This window comes from Balearica regulorum, chromosome 4, assembly GCF_011004875.1.
Source record: "Balearica regulorum gibbericeps isolate bBalReg1 chromosome 4, bBalReg1.pri, whole genome shotgun sequence".
Taxonomy (NCBI): Eukaryota; Metazoa; Chordata; class Aves; order Gruiformes; family Gruidae; genus Balearica; species Balearica regulorum.
The window spans coordinates 5,459,731-5,486,064 of record NC_046187.1 but is presented as its reverse complement, the minus strand read 5'-3'; the positions used below and the strand labels follow the sequence as shown (position 1 = coordinate 5,486,064).

The 26,334-nt window shown below is 36.7% G+C and overlaps 1 protein-coding gene across 8 annotated transcripts in view; it reads left to right on the top strand.

Moving 5' to 3' along the window:
• PDE5A (phosphodiesterase 5A) overlaps positions 1–26,286 on the top strand; it is a 136,573-nt gene extending 110,287 nt beyond the window's left edge. For 7 of the 8 annotated variants that reach the window (XM_075751039.1, XM_075751037.1, XM_075751044.1 and 4 more), the window contains 12 exons: positions 829–1,004; positions 2,463–2,522; positions 7,051–7,197; positions 9,012–9,137; positions 11,212–11,306; positions 14,619–14,706; positions 15,841–15,941; positions 16,036–16,113; positions 16,978–17,041; positions 17,647–17,721; positions 18,252–18,335; positions 20,908–26,286. In XM_075751039.1, the coding sequence (XP_075607154.1) occupies positions 829–1,004; positions 2,463–2,522; positions 7,051–7,197; positions 9,012–9,137; positions 11,212–11,306; positions 14,619–14,706; positions 15,841–15,941; positions 16,036–16,113; positions 16,978–17,041; positions 17,647–17,721; positions 18,252–18,335; positions 20,908–21,045 (1,232 nt within the window). In that variant the 3' untranslated portion in view covers positions 21,046–26,286. The remainder of the gene's footprint in view (positions 1–828; positions 1,005–2,462; positions 2,523–7,050; positions 7,198–9,011; positions 9,138–11,211; positions 11,307–14,618; positions 14,707–15,840; positions 15,942–16,035; positions 16,114–16,977; positions 17,042–17,646; positions 17,722–18,251; positions 18,336–20,907) is intronic. The other variant, XM_075751038.1, reaches the window with a different exon arrangement.
• Positions 26,287–26,334: the final 48 nt, after the last annotated feature.

Below are 26,334 nucleotides of genomic sequence, written 5' to 3'. Positions count from 1 at the left end.
GTAGAAATTGCCATCCACTAGGTAAAACTAAAGAGAAGTATATGTGTGAATTGCCCTCTGCTTAAAATTGTGTCAGGGCTTTAAGCTGCAGCAAGGTTTGCTAGAAGTTACCTGTCAGACCTTTCAATGGCACGTGCACAGAAAAGTCAGAAACTCTTCACCGAAAATAAACAGATGCAACTATTAACAAGCTGAATTCAGTAAGATGCTTTTCAGTGACTTCAGCAGTCTTTGGAGCAGGCTGTAATTCAATCACATCCTCATAGAATCAGTGAGTATACTTAAGCTTTGAGCCTCAACTTGGGTATTCTCTGTTTAGTTCATTTATTAAAAAAAAAAAAAAATCCAGTACTGACTTAAATAAGGAAGTGAAAACTCTGTGTACCGCTGTTCTGACTTTCATAAATGTTCTTTTGGCATGGTTACAAAAATTTAATTAGCCTCCAAAGGACAAATTGTCTTTAGGGATTAAATCAATCTAGAATACTATTAATAATAAAAGTTAGGATGAAAACTACCCTGGAATTTCACAAGATAATCAAGTCTGTAAAGCCCTGTATTTTTGTTTTACACATCCTAATAAATATTTTTGAGTCTACTAAGTAATATATAACATTTTAGTATTTATTCCATAATATAGTGAAATTACTCTAAAAAACTTGAGGGAAGATCCTACAGCACTGCTGTGTGTCATTTTTATGTATATTGGTGGTTTGTACTGTGGGCTAAACTATCCTAAACTTAATTTTTCTGTTGATGTTCCATACAATACGTGACATTTTGGCAGTTCTCTCTATTAATTCTTTTAATTTCTGTGTCCTGGCATAGGGGTTTGCCAGCTTGTGAACAAGATGGAAGAAAACTCAGGCAAAATCAAGGCTTTCAACAGAAATGATGAACAGTTCCTGGAAGCATTTGTCATCTTTTGTGGCTTGGGGATCCAGAATACACAGATGTACGAAGCTGTAGAAAGAGCCATGGCCAAACAGATGGTGACATTAGAGGTGAGCTCAAAATCTAGGTGGTCCTCAATTAGCCCCAGACAGATCCTAATTTTCTCCAAACCCTGACTGTTCTACACATAAGCGCAGCTACTCACATGGATACTGAACAGAAGTTGTTCTCCCCCAGGAGAACGGCGTTTGGCCTGTTGAGTCGCACAGGAATTTTTCTGCTTGTTTCTGTATCTGCCAGCAGACTATTTTATTTGGTATTGTATTTTAACTTTACTCATGAGATTTAGTGGTGAGCTGAATGCATCTTTTCCACTACATGAGGCTACACGTTGGCAACATAGCGGGTTTGTTCTGTTGCGTAGGAAGAGGAAATGGTTTGGGGGATTAGGGGCTTCCTTTTCTTGTCTGAGGTTTTCTGTGATGATTTTGGCTCAGTCCTTTAGACAAACCGGTTTGTGGAGTAACAGCAGCATTATTGTAGGTTTTCAGCAATTTCCACAAACTCCATCAAACCATATCAAGATGAACGTCATCTGGTCTCAGCCTTTGAATTGGTTACTGTTAAGTTTAATAGCTAAAGAGGGCTTTAGTCTGAGAAGCTGAATTACTCAGAGGTGATAACTTGAAGCTGAAAGTGAAAAATTTGTAGATTTTGGATCTCCTAACATGCCTTATGTAAACAGAGTGTTCGCAGAATTCCTAAAATGGGGATTATGTACCCTGTAGTCTCTAAAAGAAATGTTACAACTCTCAAATAAATCTGTATTAAGTCATATTAAATAAAAAGGTGGTATAATTTTTGTCAAAATAATTTCAGTGCTTTAAAAAAAAAAGAGCTGTTTGTTTACATGGCAAATTAGCAATTCTCTCTCATACTATAACACTTTATAGATAATATAGGAAGTCCAGACAGATTATAGGTTCATACATAAGATGGCTTCTTTACAAAAAAAAGTCAGTCTGTAGTTGCTAAAAAAACACCGTAACATTTTCATGTCCTGTGTTCTCAATAGCTAAAAAATATGAGCTTATTTTGTTAATTTAAAACAAATATATTGTCTTTCAGACTTTTTTGCCAAGTTTAAGTTAAGGCAAAACTTTCTTTCATGTTTGAATAAACTGGAAGGATTATAATGGCAACAATGTCAGGCTCATAATTATAGCTGTTTCACATATTATTTGTCTTTGAAAGTGGGGCATGAAAATTTTCCAAAGAGAAAATCAGAGTTCTTTGCTCTTTTATAGAAACTATTTACGTTTTCTTGGCCTAATTATCTCAAGAAGATTCTGTGCTGTGGGAGATAGGTGAAAGCTACAGATATCTCCCCATATGCTTTCAGAGAGCTCCCTTAAAACCAGTGCGGGCCCTGCATGGGCACTAGATTTCATGAGCAGCTGCAATGTAATGCAGTGCAGCTGCAAGCTGAAACTTCCGCTTTAGGGAAAATATCTTTTTATCACATTGTTCTTTTGTTTGTACTAAGGGCCACTTTTCTCTTTATGTAGGTTCTCTCATACCATGCTTCTGCTGCTGAGGAGGAAACGAGGGAGCTGCAGGTAACAGCGGTAATTGAATTTTTTACTATTACTTTAGAAATATTCCATTAATAGAACAACAAAGGGCAATCCTTTACACAGATGTGATCCCTAAACATGCAGAAGCACATCTTCCAGAAATAAAAATTATAGTGAAGCTTAAACAGATCGGTTCCTGAGTTGAATCAATACATCACATAAAAGACAAACATTACAATGAGGGATACAGGTTGGCCAGAGAGCTGCAATTACAGGAGAACCAGAAGTATACTGACTGCCTTTCTCATGAGTTTAAGTGATAGTAACAGCTGATGCAATGTTAGTATCAACTCACAGTGAAGAAGTATTTTAGAAGCAAAATACTGAGAACCTTCTTTCTGCAGCTAACTCTGTTGTGTATTTTGTATCTTTGGTACACTTCAAGCATCCTAAGTATGGGAGCAGCTTTATGGCCTTACACAGAAATTCTGTATTTAATTGTTAATGGAACATCTTTTTTTATTTTTATGGTTACTTTTCTGTGCAGTGTCCTGGTCTGCTCATGTTTAATTCTATGTTTAGAAACCACTGCTTAAGGAATAACTATAGCTATGATTTCAAGTGTAGTTCAAAGCGCAGCCTGTGCTTAGTCTCTCCAGTTCTCTCTGTTGGAGCGAACATTCTGGGGAAATAGCATCACCCTTGCTGTATGAAAAAAAAAAAAGGGAGGGATGGAGGAATGGAGAGGAAGGTAGACATATGGGACCGCAAGCTGGGTAGTATGGGACTGGACTGGACAAGCAAGGTGCCTTGCTTGAACAAGGCAGAAGACTAAGGTTGGAATCATAGAATCATAGAATTGTTATGATTGGAAAAGACCTTTAAGATCATTAAGTTCTAGAATGGTTAGCGTCACACAGATTTTGAACCTCAGTCCTACTATGCTGTTGCTCATTGATAAAGAGGCACTGACAAGACCAGCATGTGACACATCTCCGATGGTTTCTCTTCAGGGCTTGTGTTGTAATCTCTGTGATTACATGTTTACTGCTAAATTAAATGGAACCACAATAAACCTAGCACGGAACCAGTGTCCACCTCTACTGCTTAACTGTCCATGTGCTTCCTAGCACAATCCTGGCCCATGTTAACCACCACTTTCCAAGGCAATACCAGAGGACATAGCACAGGCCATCTGCAATAGCCAGTGCGGCTGAGTGCACCAGATTTGGCTTCCTCTAGCCTACTGTCTTGGAGGGCTATTTGAGCAGGGGTTGCACCCTTGGATATGTGAGGATCACATATCCTCACGTCACATCCCAAGGCATGAAATAAATACCCTTATTTTCATGCGATGAAGCCATCACTCTGAACTTTAACAGAGCAATCAGATTAGTTTAGATAATTTGAGCTGAAAAAAGAAAATAGGCATTAAAAATAATGGTATCTTAGAACTTCAGGGCACCACATAGATCCCAAAGCAAACCGTGGACCAAGTGCTGTGTAGTATGGACAACTCAGTTTGTGGTATTTCGTCTCAGTGCTAGAGAATGATCCCTATCCTGTTTTATATAGCAGTATAGATCTGACCACCTCATTGACAATTTGTGTACAAGATACCTAATTCAGTGACCATTCCTAAAATTGCTCTTTTAGGCATTATTCTTTTCTTTAGAAAGCTTAATTTCTTTCTTTGGTGCCAGTTTCCACCACTTTCATTACTCAGAACTTCCCTTATGGCATATGGACTTTCTAATTGTGTTGCCTTTCATGAAAGTAGTTCTCTTCTTTTTTCCAGTTTGTTTTTCTTTGTAAATTGCAATGATTTAATTTCTTCATAGTTGTCACTCCTCTTTCTTCTCAAGAACAGACCAGCTTAGATTTCAACATGAAATTTATGGGGCGTGTCGTACAAAAGAAAACATCGATCCTTGATTTTCTTTCTCAGTTACTGACTGTGAGCTAATTTGAGATCTTCACATGCCAAGCATTATGGAAGTGCTATTACTATTATGGTAGAAGTTGCTCAAAATTGTTCTTTGTGGATTGTCTTCATGTTAAATGATTTTACTAGCTACTACCATGTATATGATCTCCAGTATACTATTTGCCTGATGTAGATGAGGATTGTAGGTCCCTTCCAACTGGAGCTATTCCATTCCATTTATTATCTGCCTTGTGTAATAAGCTGCAGTCAATTTTTTCACTTTCATCATCATTTCCACAAACTACAGAATGTCATTTTGCATCAGTCACCTCATTTGAGCCTGGATATTCTCTGCAACCTGCGTTTTGTCATACAAAGCAAATGAAACAAACACAACTGTTTATAGTTGCCACCCAAGTTACCACAGTGATCCCACATTTTCCTTAGCCTTCCTTTTGCTGCCAGTGTATTTACAGAAACCATTTTTGTTGCCATTCCCATCCCTCAATAGTTCCAACTCAAGCTGAGCTTTGGTTTTCCCATCTTCATCCCTGCACTCTTCGGTAATGTCTCTACATTCTTCCCAGGTAGCCCATCCCCACTTCTTCCTCCTGTGTACTTCATTTTTGCATTTGGATTCCCTGTTTGTCCATGCTGGCCTTTTACCATGCTCGCTTGACTTCCTGCATGCCAGAACGGACTGTTCTTGTGCTTTAGGCTTTCCCTGAAGATAATGCCTTGGAGTATGAAATGAAGTTATAAGCTTTATCTGTAGGTTTTTCATTCATAATAGAAGACAAGGTTTAAAATTATTTTCTATACTTAACCAGGTAATGAAATGGAGTAATTAATTAATTATTTGCTACTAATTACTATTAATACAGTGCCTATAGTAAGCAATAGTAATTAGAAAGCCACAGTTATGCAAAGAGGGGAATTAATTGGCACATTTTCTTTTTTTCTTGACTATTTCATGCTCTTTATAATATTCCTGAGGTGGAGAAATCAAACAAGAGGTTGTAGTTTGCTCAGTGCTTACAGAAGCTGACCATAGTTCAATAACTGGAAATTAAAATAGCTGATGAACTTTCATGCTGTAAAACGTGGGGCAGATAGCTCTACTGGCTTCAGTAAGTGAAAGAGGAAATATCAAATCCAGTTAAATAACACTTGAATAGCTACAGAGCGCCGTTTTTGCAGTCTCAGCTGAAATGAAACATTTTGTTGTGGCTGTCAAAGGCAGGAGATCAAGGAAGGGAAAGATAAATTATGAATGAAGTCAGAACACAAGCATGAGGTGATCTGTTGAGCTCCTACTGTGTCCTTCCAGCCCCTTTCCTCATGAAATACCAAACTGCAGTTGCAGTTTTTCAAAATTATGTCATTAGAGTTCCTGAATGGTTGCATTATTTTCCACTGAACATACAGGCCTAGTGGTTCTTTCACATGCTCAGAGGTGAAATACCACATGAATCCAAACTGAGGGACACAAAATCACCAGTACAAGAAATGTGTAAGAATGTTGGATTTTTTTTCCTGTGTAGATACTATTTTTTATATTCTTTCATGACTTTCTGATTCTGATACACAGGAAAGATAAGAGCAATCTTATATGGAGCAGAGATTGGTAGACATAGTTATGGGGAGAGCTGATTTGCATACTACCTGTAATAATACTGTAGATTATGACACATGCTTTCTTTTAAGTGTCTCAGCCTTCTAGGACACAGTTCCCCATGCTGGAGAAATGTTTTCTCCTCGAATTACAAAGAGGAAGATAAACACATAGTTTATTTCTTTCACCATTTCAGTTTTACCTGATTTTCTTTTAAACCACACTCATACTGAGGTGAAACAACTGTAAAGAGGTAGCACTGAGAACTCCACCTTTTCTTTTACTGAAAAAAACTGTTTACTAATTTTCGTTCTATCATGTAAGACTTACCATTTATTTTGTTAGCAACATTAACATCTGTGTTTTGAAAGGAAACAAATAGCTATACTCTGAATTTTATAACTAGAAGTAGAGTTGTAATACACAGAGTTCTAATACATATAATATATGGAGATATTACTGATAATAAAAGACACAGATTTTCAAAAGTATAGAGTTGGGGGTTTTTGTCTACTTTATAACTTCAAATTTCACATTGAAGGTTTATGATTGTACTCAAATCACATCAAAAACATTGTCCAAAGGTTTTAAAGATTATTCATCACAGGTTAACTCTATTTTTTCAGGTTTCTAGCCTGAGAAAGCTCTGCCTGTGGGCACGTTCAGACTACCATAGTGCTGAATGTGGATTCTATTAGGAATTCTGTTCTGCTGACATCTCTTTCCTCACCATTTTTAGAAAAATGTCCAACAGTTACAGATTTTGATGTCTGCACATCCGTAAAAACAAACATATAACTCCACTGCCTTATTTTCTCAATCTCCCAACTTCATAAGGCAAATTGTAACCAAGAGTACTTAGGTGATTTAGATAACTGACTGACTAGGTAATCCTTTTCTTGTTCCCTTGAGCTATGGAAAAGTGTGTGTCAAATCTAAGCAAATAAGGTAATGTTATGGTAATAACATTGAAAAAGCAGATATTTATGTTATGCTTTCTCTTTCCAAATGCTAAGTTGTGTTCTCTTATTCTCTAGGCTGCTGTAGTACCATCCGCACAATCTCTCAACCTAACTGACTTCAACTTCAGTGATTTTGAGCTGTCGGATTTTGAAACAACACTGTGTACAATTCGAATGTTCACAGACCTCAACTTGGTGCAAAATTTCCAAATGAAACATGAGGTATGAATGCTGTCAAATGCTGCTTCACAGAAAAAGACAACTTAATTATTAGAAAATCAGGAGAATAGTGAAATGAGCTTACAGTAAATATAATTGTAAATCTGTATTACAGAGTAGTTAGCAAACTAGGAAGGTATATAAAGTGGGTGGAACTGGGGTTTGTCTTCAGTTTGGTTCTACTGAATGATTAAGAATTTGGTTAATGGACAGTAAAATGCTTTTAGAAAACTTGGGGAGTGGAGGTAGAGGACTTGGTTAAAATTCAAATGACTATGAAAATGTATAGCAATATTTCAAAACTAGCAAGAATAAATATATAAAGACTAAGGAAAACAGCATAAATTAAAAATGCTGAACAAACTAATAGCTAGTGGTAACAGAGAAAAACATTTCACAGCTATTAGTATCGGAAACTGTGTAAGTATCAATAATGTGCCATAGTAGCAAAAAGGGGCAAATTTCTTTTTTTACTGGAGTAATTATATTGTAGCTTATAGTTTAAGAGACACACAGAGATACAAAGTAATTTTAAAAAATAGCAATTTAGGAGATGGAGCAAAGCTTGAATGAATTAAGCTGGTTTTCTCCAGAAAACAGAATATTGAGGAGGGAGATGATAGCAACTTTTCAGTAAGTGAAAGACTGTTATAAAGAGGACTGTTATAAAGACCTCTTGAATATCCCAGGACTTAGTTTCACCTTTGTCATAAAGCCAAGAACTTGTACTTCCTTAAGGGATAAGTCCTAGCAGAAGAGTGAGTGTCAGGTAGCCCAGTAATGGGTGGGCTTCTAGTTCCTAGTGGAGTGATTGAAATGGATTTGCAAAACTAAAATAACACCATGACAATAGACACATAATTACACATCTCAACAGAGGTGAGAGAACATCGACAGCTTTGAAGCTACACTTTCAACTTTCCATACTAGAGGTAAAGAAAACTGGCAGTAGGCTAGCACTCCTTTTTTAACAGTGGAAAAGCAGAGAACACTGCTGCTTTTGTCTGTGTGGAATCGTTTATGTGAGTGAATGATACTGGATTTTCATTTCTGTCAGTACAACTTCTTTCACTAGAAACACTAAAAATTTTCTTGAACAAACCAAGGTCTGGATTCTCAGCCAGCATTTAACATAGAACAGTATGCTGTATCCATTTAAACCAAGGGACCTGTTCTAGTACACATCCAATTACTATCTGACCTTCATACCTTTCACTTTCTTTGAAGTAAAGTATAATCCACAACTTGTAATACTGTTATGTAAAACATCCAGGACATACTTTCTTCCTGCATAAAAAAATACTACCCAGCAATATAGTAATTGCTGTCTATCATATTTATTTGCTTTCCAAAGTCCAATTCAGCTTGTCTTCTGAAAGCTGATATGAGGGAAAAGCCACATGTTGATTATCAAAACAGCTCTTAAGAGAACTCTAATTAAAAAAAATAAATTTTCTCTATCAAATATGTCATTACAAACAAGGATTTTTTTTCTCCCATTTAGCCCAGAATAACTCAGTTTCTGAATTAACAGCAGTGCATCCGACACTAATGTTTAGCCATTAGTAATTAAACCCCAAACCCACAAGTATTATATACTCAATGAGAGGCTGAACTAGTGGCTGTAAGCATATTCTTATCTATGGTCAGAGTTACAAATATGTTATATTTGAACTTAGTTGAGTTAAAAGGATTTTATTTTTTTTCTGTAAGAGAGACAGTTTTCAAGACAGTGGGATTAGAGAAAGATTTGTCCTCATAAAAAGAATAGATTTCTAATATATTTACAGTTAACTATGTGATGCTGTTTCTTAAAGGTTCTCTGCAGATGGATTTTAAGTGTAAAGAAAAATTATCGGAAAAATGTTGCTTATCACAATTGGAGACATGCCTTTAATACAGCGCAGTGCATGTTTGCTGCTTTAAAATCTGGTAAAATTCAGGTACATTTTGCTGTTTCTACATTAAAAATCTTCTGGCTAAACAAATTCTATAATGATGCATAGTTATGATTGTCCCGTCAGTAAGATGTTCATCATTCCGTGGTATTGCTAGTGAAATCAAAATATTTCTGCTGAAGACTTCTGGGTTTAAGGACTTGGTTTGTGCAATTGTTGTCATGTTGTTAATGTACCCAGTTTCAGTTAAATCCTCTGGAAATGATCAGGTGGATGTTCCCAATGGAAACATCTCAAATAAGGCACGTACATGATTATGTCCTTTTTAAAAGTTAATGCTTTTGCTACAAGCAAGCCAAAAAGGTGGAGAAGAAAAGGACTGACCCTATTCCAGGGTGTTTCCTTATAATATTCAACAGGAAATTTTTTAAGTTCAAACGTAGAGCTGAATACAGCTTTAGACAAACAATAGAACATTTTTTGGAAATAAAGATTTAAATGCTTATTTCAGTGCTTTTGAACAATGTTTCAACCTTCCTCTTAAGACACATAATAACTTAAAAAACAACCTAATCATTCTTTATTGCAAATACTGAAGGGCTAGATGAACTCCAAAATAAGAACGAGATTGATTCAAGATTTTTCCAAAATATTTTTTTAGATTTTGGGTTTATATTCTTGAAGAAAACAAAATATTTCTGTTCATTCTACATTAACATGTTTCTTCAGTTTGAATACAGACAATTATTATTTGTTTATACTATTTTACAGTAAGCACTTCTAGGAGAATAAATAAATCCTATTTGTAGACCAAAGCCCAATACCAATAACAAAGAAAGAGGCATGCCCTTCCTCTACAAACTTTGTCTCACTAAAAAAAAAGACAAAAGGTGCTGGAAGAGACAAAGCTTTCATATTCCTTCTGTACTGAAATGGATGTGGTAGTTTTGCTCTGTGTGTGGTCTAGCAATCTCTGATGGTCCTGATGGCTTGCTTGCTATCTTTGGAATCCTGTCAGTCTCCACTGCAATTTCCATAAATTGTTTTATTCCTAACTACATTGGATTCATTCCACACTGATTTTCATGTCCTAGATTCTACAGTCAGAACAGCATTGAACGTGTCTCTCAATTTTCTCTAGTTTGAGAGGAAAAGCAAGCACTGGGGGGACACATCTTCCTAGAAGAAACATAACAGTCATTTCCAAACTGATTTGTCTTTAGACTAAGGTCAGGTTTCATCATCTAGAAAGCAGATGCAAATCTACAGAAGTTGTAACTGCTTAAAGAAAATTTGGATTTGACTGTACAGAGGGTACAGCCCCCCAGCGGCAGTGCTGTCACTAGCTGTTCTTCCCATTCCTGTCCTGACTCTTGGGCTGCTATTCTTGTCCCATTACGAAATGCTGCCTGAATACTGTAGCTTGGTCCAGCCTCTGTTTCTCACTGGGCAGAGTTAAATAAATTTTCTATACATTCTATTGAACAATATTAAAGATACAAAATAGTCATAAAAGAGAAACTGTAACCTCTCCACTAATCATTGTTGGAGATCCAGAATAAACTCATTAGTAAAGAGTCAGATGTTGGTTAATTTTGTTTTCCATGGTTTTAAACTTCTGTTAATTTATTTGCCCAGTAATTAATGAAAAGCATGACATTTTCCCCTTCTGGTTATACCAAGGACATTTGTATAATTAATTTATATTATACCTACTTAGGGAATGTAGCCTAACTCCTTTGAGCTAATAGAGGAGCTGAGCTAAAAGTCATGGGGCCAGAATTTAAAAAAAATTCCTCATGCTTTCTCTGGCTGCCAGGTGACATTATGCAAGTCACTTCCTCTTCTTCTGTATCCGTTTTCTCATCAGTATATATAGGGCTAGATGATGTTCCCTCTGAAAACTGCATTGAGGCCTGTGGAGAATTACTATTACTGTGTACCACAACTTCAGAGATAACCCTTATTCTCAGCATTCCATTTTATGTCCTTGTCTTCCCTGGGCCAGAACTGTATCTGCTATATTGGTAAAGACAAGACAGCAGATATAAAAAACGTTGTGCAAAATAAATCCCCATCACAAAGCTAACTCACTTCTTGTGTTACTCTTTACATGTAGAGTAAACTGACTGACTTAGAAACACTGGCTTTGCTGATAGCAACTCTAAGCCATGATTTGGATCACAGGGGAGTGAACAACTCTTACATACAAAGGTAAGTAAGTCTGAGAGAAGTTAAATAAAACCAAATGAATACCAAAATCACAGAGCTAAATAACATACAACGTGATGATGTGAGGCTATGAAAGGCGCAGGTGTTTACAAAGCAGAAAGTGCAAGAACAGCCAGAAACATTCAAGAGTCCAAAGATCCACAACCTCAGCTGTTGACTAACTACGATGGCAGATGAAGTGAACTCTTTGTAGGCTGTGCAAGGGCAGCATCTTCCTGCTCCTGTTCGGATGTCCCACTCTCTATTTCCCATACAGTGACAGCAAAAGGTCTCAGTTTCTCCGGGACAGCACGTGGGAAACGTGCAGCTTTTCAGATTGCTCTGCCCAACCAGCTGTTCCCCAGGCCAGCACAGAGCTGAGATCTGCAGCCGTCTGATACAAAGGTGTCTCCCTACCATTTTGAACTCTGATTGTTTTACTCATGAATTAGGGATGTTTTTTCCAGAATTCTAAGTTGATTTGGATAAGATACGTATTTAAAATGACATTAAAAATATATGACTGCTTTGCATTATTTGGGGTTATCTGTACTCTTTAACTTTGATCAATTCTAGAACTACAGAAAAACCTTTACAATGCAAAAAGTCAAAATATGTTTTACAATCTTGAAACAAAATATTTTTACTAACAAACTATTTCACTTTGAAGTTATCAAAATGAAGCATCTGAACTCTTCTAAAATTTTCTCCATATTTTAACTAAAAAACCTTGGGGTTTTTTAGAATTTATTAATAGTTTCAGATCTGTCCAAAATGTGTTTTTCAGTGAATTTAGTATTCACTTCAAATAACAGTATATGATTCTTTGATTAAATAAATAGCTTGACTTAAAACATGGTATAATGTGATTACTATGATATGGCAATGTGTCCTGATCTGACCAGAGATGAGGAAAAGATACCCAGAAACGTATACTTGTATCTTTTTCTGGCAGAGTTGGAGAGTGGTTTTGAAGCTACCTTTGGAAGAAGTGATCTGCTGTTCTCGCTGTGTGTAAAGTAAGATACTAGGGGAGGAAAAGTTTGTTTGAGGCAGAGAATATTGAAAGGCAGAAAATAAGTAAGCTGAAGCGGAATTCCTGCCTTTCAGATACATGTTCAGAATAACACTAAGACTGATGTGTAAAGCAAAAAAACCCCAAACCCCAAAACCCCACAAAATTGAAAGAGTAACCTTTTTCTAGTTCTTTACTAGGGGATTCCAGCAGTAACTGTAGCCTTGCAGTGATTGGAACTGGTTAGCTATTTTTTGCTTTATTTATTTAAAAATAAATTTCCTGGAAGACATCTGGAGATGCGTCATCTCCTCTCAAAAATGTCCTGGGAAAGTGTCATAGACAGCAAAATCTAACATTCACACATGCTGTAAAGCGGAGATGATTACAGCTTAATAATTCTTTCTCAATAGAAAGTTCCATGCATTTTGTTTTTAAATCCCTCATTTAAATTTAAAGTTATTTTTTCCAGGAACAGATCCCTTTTGTTTCTTCCTTGAAAGCAGAGAGATTCTTTTCTTAAGCAACAGGGTTTCAAAAATTAAAATGGTCCTGGTAGTAATTACCAGAAATGAAATGCTTAAAGGTCTTTTGGTAGATAGGCAGGGGGTTTATTTTCTTTTTCTTTCAAACCCACATGCAAGGTAGGCAAGCACAGGGTATGAAAACTGCATAACCAAAGCACTGTGTTCAGAAAGCAATGGTGTCCTTTGGCCTGGCATGGTGGTTTAACAGAAACGCTATGTACTGCAGAAGTAGGACCTGAGTTTATTTCCAGCACTTGTGTCTTCCCAGACAGCCAGGGTCTGTAAGTACTGAGCAAGCTCTAGTTTGGTGCAGTACTTGGGAAGATAACCTCAGATATTTCTCACATATTTCTCTCTTCAGTCAGGATGAACTTTAGGGGACACAGTATGCATCCCACTTAACTCAATGGGAATTTCACCCAGCGTGTGTTGGCACCATCCTACAATTGGTTTCCTCACAGAAACACGCAAGCGTATTTGCTCTATACTCCTTTTGCAGTGGTCTCAGAGGAGGTGCTGGGCAGCCAGCCCATAATCCTCAGGGGCTCGCATCCTTTAATCTCCCTTTCCGCTTTTTTGTTTGTCTTTCCATCTTTCTCTCCACATTTTTGTGCTTCTTAAATCCCCAGAATCTCGTCTTACGACTTTTATTTGAGTCTCTGTGTGCATTGACTTACATAGGAACCCAGTCCTGCAGCCACTAATTCATGTGAATGATCTCTAACCATACAAAAAGTCCCAGGAAACTATATGCTAAAAAAAAATTTCTTACATGATTAAACATTTGTAGGTCAGATTATAATTAGAGCAATAGATTCAGGATCATCAGCAGAACAGACTTCAAAATGAATCCTGTTAGTTGAAGACATGACATAAGCAACATGGGACCAGGGGCTGAAAATGAAGATACAGTAGCAAAAGCTAAGAACTGTATTATGTAATGAGGAACAAGGGGAAATTAGAAATCCTCAGAGAAGAGTAATTTCTGTATTTTGTCTAAAGCTACTCAAACAGTAAATTCTATTTTCTAGACTAAGATAACTTTAAATTCTGAATCCACACAGTTGCTTTCATGCAGTTTTTCACTACCTGTAGTACAACCAACGTTTTGTTTCCCTTTTGGATTTTTACCCTGGGCAAAAGGTAGGTAACGATATTGCAGTAATTTGACCATGAAGAGAGTGCTGATGAATGAAGTACCAATACAGTTGCTAACACTGGAAGATTACTTGATCAACATTTTGGGCCCTGCAGCAGAGCCCACTGAGATCAGCAGGAATTTTTCCATTGGTATCAGTGAGTTTCCAATTAGGTTTGCATTATTACTTACAAGCTTGGTAGTTAAGCTGACTAAATAAGCCAGGCAGGTGTTTAAAATGTTACAAACCCCAGAACTGTCACTTAAATCTTGCTTGTGAATGAACCCTTCTTGTTGTCTTCCTTTCCTACAAGAACTTTCACTCTTTATAAAACCTTGTATTACATTCTCAATCCTTGTGTGCAGCTGGTCTGTACAGGTAACAGGAGGCAGAAAACCAGAGTTGTCAGTGCTCTGGCAAAGTAACAGCATTGTCTGTACTCCCCTCCATCCTTCCAAATGTATTCATTTTGTTTGGCCAGTTACACAGAAGGGGGAAAGAAACTGGTTAAGAACAAGCACGGGTGGATGGGTGGGGGTAAACTGATAATGAGAAGAGGACATTAAAAGGGAAGTTATTTCTGGATTAGTAGAGTGTTTGATTTCTTCCTCTGATGGGTCTTTTTACTCCTCAGAAGCGAACATCCACTGGCTCAACTGTATTGCCACTCAATCATGGAGCATCATCATTTTGATCAATGCCTTATGATCCTGAATAGTCCAGTGAGTGCCACATTTTCACGTATGCTGAAGGAAACTATTTGCTATTTTACTTTTTATTTTTAGCTTTTGGATAGATTCCCACCCTTATACATTCCTAAGTGATCTTTATTCCTTTTTGGGTAAAGAAAGCAAATGCAGCAGTTTTGAAATCACAGTTCCATTGCTGAGTGCCACCAAACCTTTCCAAGTGTTGTCTGATAAGGGAAGCCTTGCTAATATCCTTTTGAGTACCTGCTTCCTTGGACCAAAGGAAACAAAAGGCTTTGTTGCCATTTTCATGACCTCTTATGAACTACCAAACAAACCCAAGTCCTTGCTCTCATTTCAAAAACACGTTCTGGCCTACACATATACAAAGCAGTCCTGATGAGACCAAACCAAACACTGCTAATGTTGACATTCCAAAGTGAAGCCAAACCTAAGTTAAGTAAATATGCAAATAAAAATACATTCTTCTTGGCTTATATTATTAACTAATTCTAAGATCAGTTCTTCAGCATGCACAATCATTTCAAAGCAGTATATTTTCACTGCTCATTTCACATCACGGGCATGGTACCTCTGGCATCCTTTGTATTGTAATTATTTCCTATTCAGACAGGAAAATACGGAAGAAAAGTGGAGGCAAGTTGCCATTTCACCAGCTCCATAGCGCTTTGGTTTAACAGTGGGCTGCTGAGCTTATATTTTTATGTAATAGCTTATTATTTATATTGCTTCATAAAAGGAAAATATTTTCATTTACGTGAGGTGTATAGGCAGGTACTGGAATCTATTAGAGTTCCTCTGCTTCAGGAAGAGGAGGAAGAGGAAAGAGAAATGCTACGATACAGCTAGTGGCAAATTTAATTTTGATGAATGAAATGGACTTAAAGGCTTTGATGTTGCTCTGCTTGCAGTTTCATTTTGTAATAGTCAATTATGATGCTGTTGCTGTGCGGCTTTTTGCCATTACTCAAGAAGACTGGAATTTTTATTTTTAAATTGGGGAATCTGCAAAAGGAAGCAGGGTAAAAGAATGACATCAGACATCAGCAAGCAACTCATAATGATTTAGTATCTAAGAGACATTTTACCAAACTGGTGTGCTGTTGCCCATTTTACTGATAACACTGGTTTTGTTTTTTTGTAAAGGGAAATCAGATTCTCAGCAGCCTTTCCATTGAAGAATACAAGGCCACACTGAAAATGATAAAGCAAGCCATTCTTGCCACAGACCTAGCACTATACATAAAGTAAGTCAAGGGCAAGTTTGGCTGGATAGTCATTGCTGGATGTTTGGATTGTGTCAGTAAGCTGCAAAATCTTTTGGTTTAACTTATTTTAAAGGAGGAGAGGAGAATTTTTTGAACTTCTAAGGAAGAAACAATTTAACTGGGAAGATCCTACACAGAAGGAGCTGTTTTTGTAAGTAAATGATTAAGAAGTCCATTAATATTATTAGGTACCCAGTTTTCCATGCCATGTTGCTGTGAATGTCATTAAAACCAGTAGATCTCTCTGCTCTGGGCCTGTACAAACTGGCACTAGCACATAGGTCACTGAATGACTCCCTGGGCCTGAATTACTAAGTCTGCAACCTGTATAATAAACTTTGTTAAGTAGCACCTGGAGTTACATGAGTATTTCTGTCCTTCCTAAAGAGTGTAGGGTTCCTGTTTCGGTACCATGTTCTTTTGCTGTTGATACTTTGTACTTAAATATTGAATTGCTGAAACCAATAACTAAAGATTCAGGACAGGCAGTTTGTTTTGAAGCTAATTCCTTACGGGCAGTGAAGAAAAAAGAAGATTAAGAATAGAGACACATATTGTAATGCACGGCTACAGAAAAGCAGGCTTACATAGGCTGTCTCAGAAAGGAAGGATGCCGTATTTCAAATTCAGTGCCGTTAAAAACCAGTCTAATTTAGTCATGTTCTATGTCTATTTCTATTTCAGTCCTTGGCCCTTATACTGTCAATAAAGATGGCAGTCACTGCTAATGTCAGAAATAGATGTGCTGTCTGTCCCATAGCAAATAGAATGAAACAGTTCATTTGATATGAATCCACCAAATGAGCCAGTCCACATTTGCTCATTTCACACAGGTGAAAGTCTACCGCATCATCGAGCTGTGGCAACCTTTATAACTTTGCTTTAATTTCACTTGTTTTTCTGACTTTGACATTCTTTGAAATTTTATATTCTATTTTCCTAATCACTTGACTTGGTGGCTACATACATTTCACAATACAGTAATTCATAGATTTCTCTCTGTTTTTTTCTACAGAGCAATGCTGATGACTGCTTGTGATTTATCAGCCATAACCAAACCATGGCCAGTTCAGCAACGGGTATATGCTTAATTTTAAGATTTGCTAAATACAAACTCCACCCAACAGCTTCTGCTTCCTCCATCCAGTCCTTATTGTAAAGGCAGTGGAGGAATGCAGAGCCTTAGGAAGCAGTCCTTCAAAGTGCGGTATGTGGATTGAAGACTTTCTCAGGTCTTTGTAGCAAGATCTGTGCATTTAGCTATGTCACCATGTTAAGCAATAATCTGAAGGTAAATCAGGAATCTTTGTTCTTTCCAACACTCCTGTGTTACTACAAGGCAGTCAATTGATACAACACACTAGTATCTGATCAATTGATACAACACTCTAGTATGACCTTTTTATACGTGTTTATCATCCCAACTGGTATCAGTGGTAAGATGCCTATATGCCTTTCTATTCACTTTGCTTTGTCAGAGTAAATATCAGCACACGCACATGTTTTGTTTGTGCACACATGTGGGCATGAAGAATTCTAAAAGCTAGTGGTTAAGCTGGAGAGTCACATTATGGGGGGTCTCAATTTGATATATCCTAAGGAGAGATAGGAAACACAGGAATCAGTTTTGATTGTAGGTGGCATGCAAACTTTTAGAGCTCTCAATGTGTGAAATCTCTTACAGATTGCTGAGCTTGTAGCTACGGAGTTCTTTGATCAAGGAGATAAAGAGCGGAAGGAACTCAACATAGAACCAACAGTAAGTGGCAGAATCATGCAGAATCGCCTCTTTCAAAATGGCTTCTACAAACAGCACTTTGCATTCCTTTCAAAAGCCACAGTTTCTCCCACAGACCAGAATACAGAACCAACTCCCTCCCTGCCTTCCCAGTAGTCAGTTTTCTTCTGTGGTTCCCAAACACCAACAGTGTGTCTTTATCTCCGAGCTGGAACAGACAGCATTATTTCTTCTACATCAGTATTACTAAATTGCCTAGGAAGTACATTCCTAAATCAGGACCTATTTGCAACCTACCCAAAACCAGTAAGCTTGTCTATTTGTCTAGCTATTTGGGCTCTGTCAGTCCAAAGACAATCTCCTAAGGCAAGGCATGCAGTCAAATTACCTGCACTGTAACACATGTACTGATACCCTGCTGTGCTGAGCTTCCTGTGCTTTTTAAGGTGCTGCTTTTTAATTCCGGAATTTAATTCCAAAACTCTTTGGTTTTGATTGGGTTTTTTATTTAATGTATTTAAACACAGAGCTTGTTTACTTCTTATCTGCAGGATCTAATGAACAGAGAGAAGAAAAATAAAATTCCCAGCATGCAGGTTGGATTCATAGATGCTGTTTGTTTGCAGCTGTATGAGGTATGGTGCCTAAGAGAGAATTGCAAATATCTAAAACCAGAACTGCTCACTGTAGCCTCTAATAAATGCACATGTAAAATTAGAATAAAAATCAAAGAAAAAACTAGTCCCTTAGTTAAAAAATATTTTGTTTGTTATATATTACATATGGTTCATTATTCAGTTGAAGAAATTATTATTTTAGTTTTTATCATTAATGTTTGTCCAATTAATGTATTTTGTTATAATTTTTTAAAACCTAGTGGTAATTGCTGTGCTCTGTGCACTTGGTGTTGGATCCCTAGGTTATATTCTGGATTCCAGCAGCTCCAGTGAGCTGCTATGATCATCAGGGAAAGTCACAAAACTAATGTTTTGCTATCTAGGAAAAGAATGGTATCCATGTAGTGCATCGATGAAAAGTGTTGTTTAAGAGTTTTAAAGAATTCAGTATTCTTCATGTGAAAAGTGATGTTTTATGTATGGGAAATTTATCCGAGTCTAACATTTCCCATCCCATTTTTTAATTTCTCTTTCATCACACACAAAAGCAATGCATGAGATAATTCATTGAAATGTTTTTCATCCTGGTCACACACTGTATACGCAGATACTTGGTCAGATATAGCGTGATACAAAACATAATGATTTCTGATTTTTTTAAACCAGAAAAGCAGTAGAGTGAAAGCCTGTTCATAGGGACTGTAGCAAGTATTTTACAGGAACTGAGGTGAGAAAAAGCAAGCTGAGGAATGGATAGCCTAACTCTTAAGAATCTTCCAGTGGCAGGAACAAGGCGATTACTCAAATTTTTCCCTCTTACACAGTAAACTTTTCTAAAAAGAATTCATACCCCCCAATTGGAAGGAAACAGGATAGAGGAAGGAGAGGGAGATACTAGCTGCTGCCTCTGAAACTCAGATGTTTCTGTGCTGTAGAAACTGTGTGTCAGGAAAATAAAGCAGCATTTGCTGGGAAGCCTCAGAAAACTGTCTCCAGTAGTAGGTAGGCAGGCCACTGAAAGAAGACTGAATGTCTGTGGAAAGGTGCAGACTATACAGACAATTCTTTGAACAATACACCTGAGCAGGTTTGAATGCTCACTGCTCCAGAGCCTGAATGTCTATACTTTTTCTTGTTGGGAGAAGGCTTTACCTTCCCATTTATGAGAAGACCAGAAAATTTTCAGTTATTTAGTCTGAAATGTGCACTGCAGTTTACATCAACAGTTACCAAGTGATACTAGTCCAAACTGTACCCAGCTCCTGTACAGTTCCTGCAAGGAAATGAGGTACATGAGTAATTTTTACCTACTGTGCCCCTGCTTTGTAACTGCAGCTTAGTTATGCCACAATGAATACAAAGCCATTCCTGGTTAGCAGCCAAAAGCACCTACAAATATTTCAAGTCTTCTCCCTTCTCTTTTAATTGGGGAAGAAAGGAGGACATGCTATGTCCACAAGAGGGGGTCTAAGCAGCATTGTTTTGTTCAGAGTATGTTGCCTCTTAGAGCTTTCAGTGTATCACTTTTACTTGTCATCTTGTCTCAAAGTCTGACCTGAACTGGAACAGCGTGTAGCAGGCTGACAGTGTCAGGGACTTTATGTAGGCTCAGAGTATGCTAACGTGTCTCCTAACCTGAGAAATAAGTGAGCGTGACTTACCTGCAGGGGCACTAAAGAGGATGGGGAGCCTATGAGGAAGTGACAAAACCCGTAACAGTGCTGGTAAATGCAAGGAAGGGGCTATGGTTTGAGCTGATCCAGTGTTTATTTTGACTGGAGTACAAGTAGGGGATATTACCTGCTTACACAGATTTTTGTTTTCTTCAATGAGTAATAAATGGCAAAACATATAAACAAAATGTTACTTTGAAAATGAACAAGCACTCTCCAACATTCTAATGCCATAAAAGCAAACAATAAACAGGGTTGTAACGACAGCCTTTTCACTGTTTTCTTAGCTTTCATCCAGACAGTAGGAGTTTGACACACAACGCAAACAGAGATGAGTTCCCAATGCAGCACTGCAAATATGTGACTTACCATGTTCTTCGGAGTAGGTCAGATCCCAATGAACTGAAGTCTTGTGGCTTGTATTAGCTAGGTAACCAGTGCAGTTAAACTGAGTGAGCTACAAGTCTTCCCTTTAAGTTCAGAAATCTGAAAAAATAAGAAAAATGTGTTTCATTCTCTTCATTTTTTAATTGAAAAAAGTACCATTTACAAGTTTTAAATTGCTATACATTCAAAAGACTAGCTTGCAAACAAAGCCCGTGCACAGGACTTCACTAGGAATACTGGACAGGTTACTTGTGTCTAATACAACACTCTTACCGTGGTTCCCTCTGCACCTATGTATCAAGTGCTGTATGAACACTGCCACTCAGTTGAATCTGCATTAGTGCCAGGTAATAGTGTTCACATTTGGTGTGCAGCAGAAAGCCTTCCTTTAAGGTCAAAAAAACAAGTTTGATTTTAATTATAGATAGACCTCGTATTTCAATCATTCTGGTCTCTGTCATGGTCATCTTTAAGAACACTTACTTTGTTGTAAAATGTAACCTGTTTTACACGTTCTTAATTTATTTCAGGCCCTAACGCATGTGTCAGAGGCCTGCTACCCTTTACTGGATGGCTGTAGAAAAAATAGGCAGAAATGGCAATCCTTAGCTGAACAACAAGAGAAGAATCTGATCAATGGAGAAAGCAATCAAGCCAAACGGAACTGAGATGCTGATTTAACAACCACAAGCTTAAGTTCACATAGAAGACATAGTAATAGGGGAGTACTGCATTTTGCTAAACACTGTACGAATTTGGCTTATGTTTTACCACTGCTGTTTTTCCACATTTCAAGATATAGCACGACCATGTATATGCCAAAGTTATATAAAGATAGTTTGTTTCTTTTATTACATCTGATTGAGATGGAAAAAGATCTGAGAGGGTAGTTTTTGCTACTACCTATTCCACAAGAAGGTACGAGTGCAGTTACTCGACTGTCCCTGAGAGCCTGTTACTTTATAGATGTATATAGTTGTTTAACGATCATGTTGTGGCCAGTATCTTAAAGACTACTGCATTTCGCACCTTTTTTCCTCTTCCAATCTTGCTGTGTTATGTTATAAAAGTAATGAGCAGTCTCGCCTGCTCTCTTCCCAGAGGTTCAGAGCAAAGATTAGGACTAACTCTGAGGAGCCTAATCCAGCATATACTATGCTAATCTCCTTCAGGAGAAAGAATTGGGCTTCAAAGTGAAAAAGCCCCAGAATCTCTGCACCCAGTAGGTTTTTTTCATTTTAGAGGAATGTCTTAGCAAATGTCTTACATTTGGACAAATTTTTAAAACCCCTTTGAATTATTAGGCAACAGGGGTCTTATGAATTTTGTGGTGGAAGTGTCATAATTATCCATGAATAATGGACACTGCGTGAAGATTGATGAAATGTCACAATATAACTGACAGGCTGCCATGGAAGAATGGCTCCCATAGAAAGCTGCACAGAGAAATGGAAACTAAACACAATCATTTTTATATGCTGGTTTTAACTTCATTTGGAAGTTGAATTTAACATCATCATAACCAACAGACTGAATCACAGGCAGGAAGAGTAGAAGAGAATGTGACAGCAAGAGCAAGAGATGAAAATCTGAATCAGAATGATGCAGGAATGGCACACTTTTGGTGACTAACAATGACTGATTCTTTAGGCCAGTGCTATTATGAAATGGCTATGACCACTTTGAAGAAAGTTTTCTGTTAACATCTTTTAAAAATAATTTTTAGTATTAGTTAATATTAACAATGATTAATCACAACATCTTAAAGGAATAGGAAAAAAAGAATACTGAAAGCAAAAATAGCCAAGAATGCTACAGAGATTTGCCATTTGTATATGAGGTATTAATGTTCAGAAAAGTAAAAAATCGATTAACTTGCACTAGTAAAAAAACCAACATTGATATTTTATGTAAATGAAGATGACTAATAAAAACTGTTTTGAATTGGGAACCAGTTCAAGAAACTATACACATTAGAGAACCCCAAAAGGGTAACATCGAGAGTATACTATTCTTTGGGTAGACAGGATTGGGAGATTAAGTAGGTGTAACTCCGGCTGCACAGAGACACAGAAAATGTTTTTGGGTTTGTTTTTTTTTTTGATCTGTAGTAATGATTTTTCAGTTAAAATCAGCAATAGTATTAGGCAAAAGTAATACATTTGGGATTGTACTTTGAAACATGGGAGTTTATTTCTATTACAGTAATCCAGAAAATACTAGTTGGAAACTGCAATACATTCTTCTTCCCAGGAGACTATCAATTCCTCCTTGTAAGAGGTGGTCAGAAAGACAGTGACAAAAACCTCTTTTTATCAGTCTCTGCATTTAGATAATGCCAAAAGCTAACAAAAGATGAAGCAAATGTTTCAAAATGTTTGACGATACTGAGTTTCATAGTCACTTTTTTTAAAAATGTAGAATAAGGTATTCTGATAGTCTGCAGCATTTCCGCCAACCTAAATTATTTGTCAATGATTAAATCCTATCTCAAACTTCTCTAATGAGTACCAATAATATATTATTGCAGCTGAATTTGAAAACCTTTTTCTACAAAAGTATTTCTCCTGATTTTTTTTTTCCAGGTTTTCAGAAAAATTATGGAATTCACAATAATTAAGAATTCCAGGGCTACTGTTCTGCAGTGCTCCAAATGTGTATTTATATGCATATAAAGTACAATATATGTATGTAGTATGTCATAACTATGCAGAAAAATGACAGCAGACTGCCCCGCCAACATACCCCTCCAAAAAAAGGTTTTAGGTACTTTTTGATAAATGGGAAATTTTGCTTCAGGATTCACGTAGTCCTTGTATATTCTTTTCCTTGAATGCTTGAGATACTGAAATATAATTATTACGCTGATGAGATACATATTTAATATAAATATGAATAAAGTATATGTATATAAAGGTGTATTCTTGCTAGTATGGTTGAGACTAGTAATTCATGGTGACAACACAGCAAATCATCTATGGTGATATTACAGTGCAGTGACTTATCATTCACATTAAGATCCCAGTATTTCTTTGCTATATTGTGTGTTAGCAAACCCTTATTATGACATAAATTTATAACTACTAAAGGAGTGCTGGTTTCATATCTTTGACTTGAAAAAAATGGACATGATGTTGCATTTTTTCAAAGGTTTACTTAAAATCAACGCACTTATAAAGTATGTGCGTATATTTAATTACATGTCTGTACACATTTATCCCACAGAATCTCTTCCACTACAAAGATTGGAACATGCATAGAAATACAGTTCCTAGTAAATAAACCATTTAAATGTCATAATACACCTGTATCTGTATATATTTCTACAAAATCAAATCTCTTAAACGACTGGTTTAAGAACCTTAAAAGCATAGATTGCTGTACTTCATGAAATGTTAGATTGTGATCAAATTGTTTATATAGTCAGAGTGTGATGGTTTTGTGTCATAGCTTTGTATGATCTGTTTGCAGAAATTGCTCATTCGTTTCATAATGTAGGTAAGTGACAATAGGGAAAAAAAGCCATGCTGTTTTCTGCCTGAAATTCATTGCCTTCAGAATTCAACATTTTCACACGCAGCTAGTAGATTACAGCCATGCAGCTGCCATTAATTTCATCACGAGTTGTGTATCTAATTATTTTAGTCGGGTCTCAAACATATTCTCCCCAACATATATTGTCTAGTATAAGCAATCAGTGTGGATTATACAAGAAACAAGCTGAAATGGATCTTATCACTTTGTCAGTCCTGTCTAAAGTCCATTAAAGCCATTGTGAAATCTGATATTTAAGTCTTCGGGTACAGAATTTGTTCCTAATTTTTAATACTTGTCTCAATGAAGACATCTAAGTTAGTATCCCACTTGTTCTCAGACACGGACATATTTTCTTTTAAAGTAACTCCACAGCACAGTTTAATGTTTAAAGTACACTTTTCTTTCTATTTTTGTTCCCTGTCTGAAAAAATTAGTTGTCATATGTATTAACATACACAAAATTACTTATTAACCCTACCTCTTCTAATTAAAAATAACAGTGAGGCTCTTAAGCTGTAGGTAGTACTGCTTTTCCAACAAGTTAGTCACACGTCCAATGTTAGCTGTAGATTGTCTAGATTTTCTATTATCTCACACAATAAAAGAAAGGAGGGGAAAATAATGTGATGTTGATTTTGGAGATGGTATTGATTTTGAATTTGTAGTAGTTTAAAGTTAACAAGAGATTACTGTCATATCTCATAAAATACAAGTGGGCTAGTGAATAAAAGTGAATAATCTATTCCATTGATGACCAGCTGATCTCTCTTCAGAAGAGAGGACTGAAGCCTGATTTTATGCATCACCCTCTGACAACTGTGTGTATGTACAGATGAACTTCTGAACTCCAATCCAATGCATTTTATCTGGCAGCGGCACTAACTGACAAAATCAGAACATTAATTCATACATAAGATTTTTCAAAATTACTAGGTAACTGACTTTCCAACCCATTATACAGAAAGATTATGAAAAGTCAGATCTAGCCCCTTAAAATTAGGGGATGCTGCCTGAGTGGTCTGGTTGGTGCCCCTTGCAGTTATGCATGAGAAGACAGTAGAGAGTTTTGATGGAAAAAACGCCTCACTCCATAAATCCATACATTTTTAAAGGTTTTATAGAGGCCTAGGATTTCAGGAAAATTTATACATTAGCTTTAGTTAGAAGTCTTGCCTCTGTGATGCTGTAGTTTCTTCATGTCAAATCACATGCAGTTTACGTTCCACAAGGTTTCAGCTTTATTTCACAGTTCCCTGCTGTACTTATTCAGGGACTTGCACTAATTTGAAAGATAAGCCTGAACACTGGAGCTTGAATAAAAAAATTAGTTTGGCCAGAGTATGATAAATAATGAGGGCTGGATTTTTTGGTTTGGACTTTCACAGGAAGAAGAAACATCACAGAATCTGGCCTGGTAATTAGTGACACTTGCTAAATACAGCAAATTGTGACAGCAGGATATTTTATCTTTGTCATTGCTAGATGAATGGAAATTGCATGGGAAAGTTTATTTTCCACATAAAGAAGATTGTTTCCATAGAGAAACTCATATCTAAGTACCACTGTTTGTAAATGTATATTTATGTGACAATGCTATATAATAGCTAGTTTCCACTAACTTTCACAGCATGAGCTTGTCATGCCATGGCCTGAGGCATGCCCAAATGCCCATTTGAAGTCAATTATATGATTCCCATTTACCTCAGTGGGAGTTGGATTGAGCTGTATAGAAAATGAAAGAATGGGTCAAATCCACCTTTTTTAGCTATAAAGAGGGACCAAACTCTTACCCTTGGTAACACCTGCCTCACCTGCTCTTTGCTGTATTCAGCTATTCCTGCTGATGCCCAAGGTGCTGTACAGATGTAACTGAAGTTAGAATTTGAGCCCTCTATGTGTTCACATGACAGACACCTTCGTGTGTCTCAAAGAATGTAGTGTGAAATGCACTGTAAATAGTTTTAGTATACATTTCTATTATAGTTTAATAAAACTCTTAATCAGTCACTAGCCACTGAGTTTGTCCATTTGTATTCTTTTATCTTTTAAAAATATTTGAACAAATATATAGTTTCTGGGCACAGTATTTTTGTACTAGGTTAAGGGGGTTACTCTGTATATTATGTTTTGCCTTTAAGCAGTATTAAAGTCTTCTGAATGTTATGTGTTCTCACTTGCTTCTGTCCTATGACTACGTAGTAAAACTAGATACATCACTTAAGAGAATCATTAGTCCTAATTACTGTACAGCTGATAGAGAATGTAGAGTCAGGTTATTTTCTATGCTCAAACTGCTTATTACTTATTTTCTCATACTTCTATTCATACTGTTTTCATGCTTTTTAAAATAAAAAGGGCAATGTCAAATTTTACTGTTTGTTAATTATTGAGGTTGAATTTTCAACACTTCATTGTTCCCT